At 55.3% G+C, this 6,521-nt stretch overlaps 2 protein-coding genes across 2 annotated transcripts in view; both read right to left on the bottom strand.

Annotated features, from left to right (window-relative positions):
- Nucleotides 1-1,939: 1,939 nt before the first annotated feature.
- PTSG_09989 (uncharacterized protein) lies at nucleotides 1,940-4,241 on the bottom strand (the record flags this gene model as incomplete). The annotated part of the gene is made up of 8 exons (XM_004988844.1): nucleotides 1,940-2,005; nucleotides 2,243-2,334; nucleotides 2,598-2,651; nucleotides 2,846-2,977; nucleotides 3,234-3,286; nucleotides 3,473-3,604; nucleotides 3,877-4,009; nucleotides 4,139-4,241. Coding segments are annotated over 8 exons (765 nt in total), but the record flags the coding sequence as incomplete, so codon positions are not given.
- Nucleotides 4,242-4,976: 735 nt separating this feature from the next.
- Nucleotides 4,977-6,521, bottom strand: part of PTSG_09990 (uncharacterized protein) — a gene marked incomplete at both ends in the record, with an annotated part of 4,559 nt that continues 3,014 nt past the window's right edge. Inside the window, 5 exons of the mRNA XM_004988845.1 lie at nucleotides 4,977-5,228; nucleotides 5,448-5,612; nucleotides 5,850-5,902; nucleotides 6,058-6,169; nucleotides 6,394-6,460. Of these exons, the coding sequence (XP_004988902.1) occupies nucleotides 4,977-5,228; nucleotides 5,448-5,612; nucleotides 5,850-5,902; nucleotides 6,058-6,169; nucleotides 6,394-6,460 (649 nt within the window). The remainder of the gene's footprint in view (nucleotides 5,229-5,447; nucleotides 5,613-5,849; nucleotides 5,903-6,057; nucleotides 6,170-6,393; nucleotides 6,461-6,521) is intronic.

Below are 6,521 nucleotides of genomic sequence, written 5' to 3' on the forward strand. Positions count from 1 at the left end.
AGAAGAAGAACAAACACACACACACACACCCTCTCCTCTCTTCTCTCTTCTTCGCTTCCTCCTCCCTCCTCCTCCTTCTCACAGTCACAACAGACAACCACCAGCCACACAAAGGCTGGAAGAGAAAACAAACAAGGGGAGGGGGCAACAGCCACCCAGCCAGATGGCCATGGAAGAACGAAGCGAGGTGATGGAGGGGGGAAAGGAGAACACCGTCCATCAACACGCACACGCACACACACACACATCTGTTGGGAGCCCCACGTCTTGTGTCCTTGCTTCCCTCCTTCCTTTCCTTCGCCTGGGATGAGTTGGATTGGTTGAGGTGGCACAGCTCGCCATGGCATGGCATGCGTGGGTGTGGGCATGGGTGTTGGATGTGGACGGGTTTCTCACTCTGTGGGTGTGAAAAGGGGGTGGTGGGAAACAGTGGAAGGGGTGGCAGCAGCAGGGGAGGAAGGAGAAGGAGAAGAAGCAAAGAGGGGGTGGATGTGAGCATGTCATGCGTGAGTGGACGACAACAACGACACATGGGGTGCAACGATATTGATGTGCTTGGTTGTGTGATGGCACAAGCACACAACGGTCAACCACAATCACACACACACACACACACACCTCGTCGTCGATCAACGCATCTGCCTGACATAGGCGCACAGGCGCACGCACATCTGCAGTCACACACAGTCACACATGGCATTGTAGAGTGAGACGGTACACCATGCACACGCATGCACAGCAATGCAAACACAACCACAACCAACAACGACAACATCTCTCCCTCATATCCATCCCCCAAATGCACGGTCACATGGCCAGATACACAGCCGTGGTGGTGATGATGGCCATGATGAACACCTTCCTCCCACTTCCCCCCGAACCCCTTCCACCAAAAACACGCACACCATTGCGTGCCCTCACCTCGTGCATCGTGTCGCTGTCGGCGTGATTGATGGCGCTGCGCACACATGTACACGCACACATGCACACATTGCCGTGTGTGTTCCCAGTTGAGATGAGCAACGGAGAGAGAGAAATGGGTGACACGACACGACGGCCAGTCAACCCCAGCCAATCCAATCCAGCATCACCGCCGTGTGTTGCCCACTGCAGTCATCATCACAATCACAATCACACACAGGTACAAGCAAAAGGAATCATGTGACACCACCATCACACGATTCACGTGCATGTGCATACGCACTCCCCATCCCCCAACCAACATCATCGCCCTCACTTCCCTTCCCTCTCCCTCCTTTCGCTCAGCACTCCCACGTCGCCTCATCACCACCATCACCGTGTTACTTCCTCCTCCCCCTGCTTCCCACCACTCCACACAACCCAGCCCACCACCAACCAAGCAACCATCAACGATCATCCTCACCTGTGCTTGGTGCAGCCAGCCAGCCAGCCAACGTGCCACAGCGAAGCCAGAACAAAAGGGAACCGCAATCACATGCCACGGCCACCATCGTCATCGCTGATGGAGCAGAAAGAGGAGATGAAAGGGGAAGAGTGGTGGGCAAGGGCCGTGTCCTTCCTTGTCTTCATCGGTGCAGCCCCAAACACGGTGCACAGCGCACACGCACACGCCCGGCCATCATCACAGCAGCAGCAGTAGCAGCAGCGAGCTAGCGAGCCTGCCTGCCTGCCTGTGAGGCAAGGAGAAACCAACCAGAGATGAACAGCGATCGGTGATGGTGAGGACAGGAAAGGAGGGACACAAGGGACCACGCATGGGAATATGCAGCATGTTGTGGGCGGGGTGCATCACCTGCACACAAGAACGACGAAGCAAGCACCCAACAAGCAAGCAAGCAAACACGCGATATCACATCCACCATATCAATCACTGCTGAAATACCTGTGTTGGCCGCAGTCTCGATCACGCCTCAACCGCTGCACATCACATGGGGAAGGTTGATGATGATGATGACACAGAGCAAAGGTGATTCGTTGGGAAAAGGGGAAGGATAATCGGTTGGGGAAACCCGCACACGTCCGCCTGCAGCCACGCAGACACGCACACGCACACATTTGAGTTGTGTGATTGATTCATGTGAGACACACGTCAGTGCAACCACCCCACAGCCAATGACTGCTGTGGTGTGTTGGCATACATGTGTACATGCGTGCATGCGTTTGTGCGTGCATGTACCACCCCATCACCACACACACACACACACACACACACACACACACACACACACACACACACACACACACAGCGGCAGCGTCTCACCTTGCGCCTTCTTTTCTCGCACATTTGTGTGTGCATGTATCGCCCTGCTCGTGTCATGGGGGGGGGGGCTTGGGAAGAGAACGGCCACCGTCCTGTGCAAATCACACACATGTACACATGCGCAAGCACAAACAACAAAATCAGCAAGAATGACACCACGCAGTGAGCCAGCATGGCAGAAAACAACCCACATCAACCCCCTCGTGCCTCATTCCACATCACCCACATCATCACTTGTGCACGCACATTTCACATCCCCACGAAGCCACGTACAGATACACACCACCACGATCACAAGCAGCACATCTGCACATGCGTGCGCGTGCGCCGTGTACATCCACCACAAACCACTCACCACCAGCAGCAGCGTCGTCACGCGAGGCAACGGCGCATCGACGCACATCACACCCTGTGTGCGTGTGAAGAAAGAGGTGAGGTGTTACAGAATCAGATTGTCAACGACAACCACATCCATTGCCACCACCAGCAGACCCAACGACATCCAACCAGCACATCACAATCACGCACCTACATGCTGTTGTTCAAAACCAACACATCACACGCCACCCACGTCACCATCACCACCACCGCCATTTATCTCACCTCCACATCCACGGCAGCAGCCGCTGCTGTTGGGGACCAATGACGAGGATGACGACGACGAGGAGATGGGCGAGATACAGAGGGCCAGTTCATCCAAATGCAGCCAGCCATCAGCTGTTGCTGTTGGTGTTGCTGGTGGAAACGGCGAACAAACGGCTCCTTGCCACGCCGTGTCCTTTGTTCGCTCGCTCGGCTGCTTGCTTGGTCGGTTGGATGGAGACAGAATGCATGGTCCTGTGCCCAAATCAATCGAAAAACAGGAGAGAAGAAGAAGAAACAGACACATGAGTGCGTAGAACGGACCAGGAAAGAGGGAAGCGAAGAAGGACACACAACATGTCAACCATACACACACACACACACACACACATCTCAGTCGCCCTCTCACCTCCATCACTCGTCATCGTCGTTGGTTCCACCGCTTCATGTGCCTCCTCAACGCTGTGAAAAATGTGTGTGCACAGACGCAAGAAGGGGATAATGCGAGGGGGTGAGGTTGACAGCGAAGCAGCATCAGCCACACGCCAGCCCCATCCAACCACCCGCATTGACACACAACCACACGCACGCATGTTGTCCCTACTCACCATCATGCACGCATACACACACACACACACACACGCACACACATTGCTCACCTCTTCATCAGAGCGACTGACATGTGCAATGTCTGCCTCACGCCAGATTGGGGCTGGTGTCGGCCGGAGTGTGATGACGGCTGTGCGGGCGATGATGATGATGGTGATGATGACAGCGGAGCTGCGGTGGAAGAGAGGAAAAGGAGAGAGAAATGGGGAAGGTTGATGATGATGATGATGATGATGGGTCGTTCATGGCGGCTACTTCCCCCTCCTCTGATGTGGCCCTGGTGCCCATGCAACCATCACACAACGACAAGACACAACGACATCATCACCCACAAGGCACAGGTATGGCATGTGAGCACAGCAGACGTGCTCACCTTCCTGTCCCTCCTCTGCTTTCCCCCCTCACCCCACGACACACACACACACACATACATACACACACACCTGCGCATAGCTGCGTCGCTGTGATTGGATGTGCCCACCATGACCATGTACGTGTGTGTCCACAGCTGCTCCTCACAACCCATCATGTGTGCACCGCCCATCATCCTCCAACGATCCTCAGGCAGCCATCCCCCTGCATACACACACACATGACATGTGAGCTGCACAGCTACACTGGGGTACGAGACACAGCAGCAGCAACAGCAGCACTAACAACAACACATGCACCATGTGTCAACCAAAGCATCCATGATGGGCTCACCTTGCTCACGCATGTGGGAACACTGCATGAGCACAGCAGCGGCAGCTGAATCGGGGAAGTTGCAGCAGCAGCAGCCGGCATGCGAGCCCGCTTTCATTACCATCCTGATGTGTGCTGGTACCTCACCACCTGTGCATATGTGCATGTGCGTGGTTGCAGGGAACGTGGATGGGAATAGAACACAACAGGCACAGAGCAAGCCATCACGTCAGCGCAGCAGAACGAGTGATGGACGTCACACGCACCACGTGTGTGTGTGTGTGTGTGTGTGTGTGTGTTTGTGTGTGTGTTGGTGTGTGACCATCATCTCCATCAACCCCCTTCCCCTTGTTCACGTCAGCGCACCGCATCACCGCCACATCCCATCACACAACCAACCAACCAACCACTCATCACCACCCACATACCATGTGTGAGGCGAGTGCAGCTGGCACGCGTGGCAAGTATCCTCGACATTTCCCTCATCCTGCTTGTGCTGTAAGTGTTGTTGTGTGCGAGCACCAGCATGGTGAGTGAGTGAGTGGAAGGGAAGAGGGAGCATGGATATGTGCGCAGCTACACTGCTGTCACTGCCGGTGCTGTGCGTGCATGTAGGTGTGTGAAGAAGAAAGGGAAGAGAGAGAAAACAGAAAACAGAAGGGAGGGGAACAAGGCATGCTGCACCCCATCCACCCATCCATCCCTCTTCCTCACACCACCACCATCATCCCCTGTCACCAGCCAGCCAGCCAACCACACCACACCACACTCACCCAGCATCCCCAACCCCACCTCATCCATCCATCCATCCATCCATCCAACACACATCTCCTCTCCGTTTTCCCTCTTCTTCTCGCCCTCACCTCTGCTGCTGCTTCCAGCCGAAAATGTAACTTGTGCTGTCGCCACCTGTTCCCAGCAGTACCAGCCAGCTTCCGCCAGCAGCGGTTGCTTGCCTGGTGCTGGGGAATGTGTTCAGCTGCAAGTGGTGGTGGTGGTGCATTCTCTGCTGCTGCTGCATCGGCGGTGGAGGGTGTGTTGGCTGCTGCTGTTGTTGTTGTTGTGATGGCCGCCAGGGAGGGCGAGAAAGAGAAGGGAATATAAGCAGCGGCTGCAAGGGGGAGAATGTGCAGGTGTGCAGGCAGTTGTATGAGAGAACGGCGAATGAGACAGCGCATCAAGCAAGGCAAAACAGGCAGCCGCACGACACACATGCATGCACATTGATGTGGGACAACAAGGGGAGACAGGAGCAGCAGAGACAGCGACCACAAACACGCACACTCACGCTGTGCACATCACATCAACACACATGCAGTGGTGCACTCACGTTGCTCATCGCTTGCTTGTCTGTGGTGTGTTGCTGGTGTTGCTGCTTCCGCAGCCGCACAAGCGTGGCTGGATGGTCATCACATGGCAGCGCCCGTCTGTTCATCCCACCAGAGCAGTGGTGGTTGGTGCAGGAGGGGGTGACAGCTGCTGGCTCAAGGGCCCTCTGCGTGGCGACAGCAGAAAGAAAGAAGGGGAAACGAGCAAGTGTGGAGGGTGGTGGTGATAGTGGTGTTGAGGATGGGAAGGGAAGGATGTGAGCAACCACACAAGAACATGAGAGGTGGTGATGATGGCGTGTGAGTGGGTGGGTGAAGAAGAGAACACGTACGTCGACACACACACACACACACACACACACACACACACACACACACACACACACACACACACACACGCTCACCTGCCACGCGTTGTCGCCGCTGAAGAGGTTGATCCTGGCAGACTCCAGCAGTGCTGATAGTAGCAAATAGCACAGTCATGACACACGAGTTGACAGATGGTGAGAGTGGTTGAATGGACACGAGAACAAGCGAGCAACGCACACACCACACCACAAACGTCGCCACACTCACTGCACAGGCCCCTGTCCCAACAACATACTCCCTCACCTGTGCGCACTTGGGTGGAGAGGGACTTGAAGAACTCCTCAAACATAAACACAACGCGTCTCCGCATCATCTCCACCACCTCATCAGGGATCGACCGCAGGATCCTCGGAAGCTGAACGCAGTTGTGTTTGTGTGTGTGTGTGTGTGTGTGTGTGTGTGTGTGTGTGTGTGTGTGTGTGTGTGTGTGTGTGTGTTTGCATTTGTGTGTGTGTGTGTGTGTGTGTGTGTGTGTGAACGACGTGACATGCAAGCCATCACCAACAACAATCCCCATCAAACCACATCACCCGCTCACGCATCGCTTCACATCCCCATGTCACCGATCTGTCACCACACCTCGAGGAGCCTGTGCTCGGGGAATGCGAATGCTGAACGTCTCCCAGTCCAGCAGGTCCTGGTAGGGCTGCAAGCGCGCAAAATGCAAACGCCACAACATCACGTCACAGCACCATGAGCGACGGGAG

Source organism: Salpingoeca rosetta (assembly GCF_000188695.1).
Source record: "Salpingoeca rosetta unplaced genomic scaffold supercont1.32, whole genome shotgun sequence".
In the NCBI taxonomy this organism is placed as follows: domain Eukaryota; class Choanoflagellata; order Craspedida; family Salpingoecidae; genus Salpingoeca; species Salpingoeca rosetta.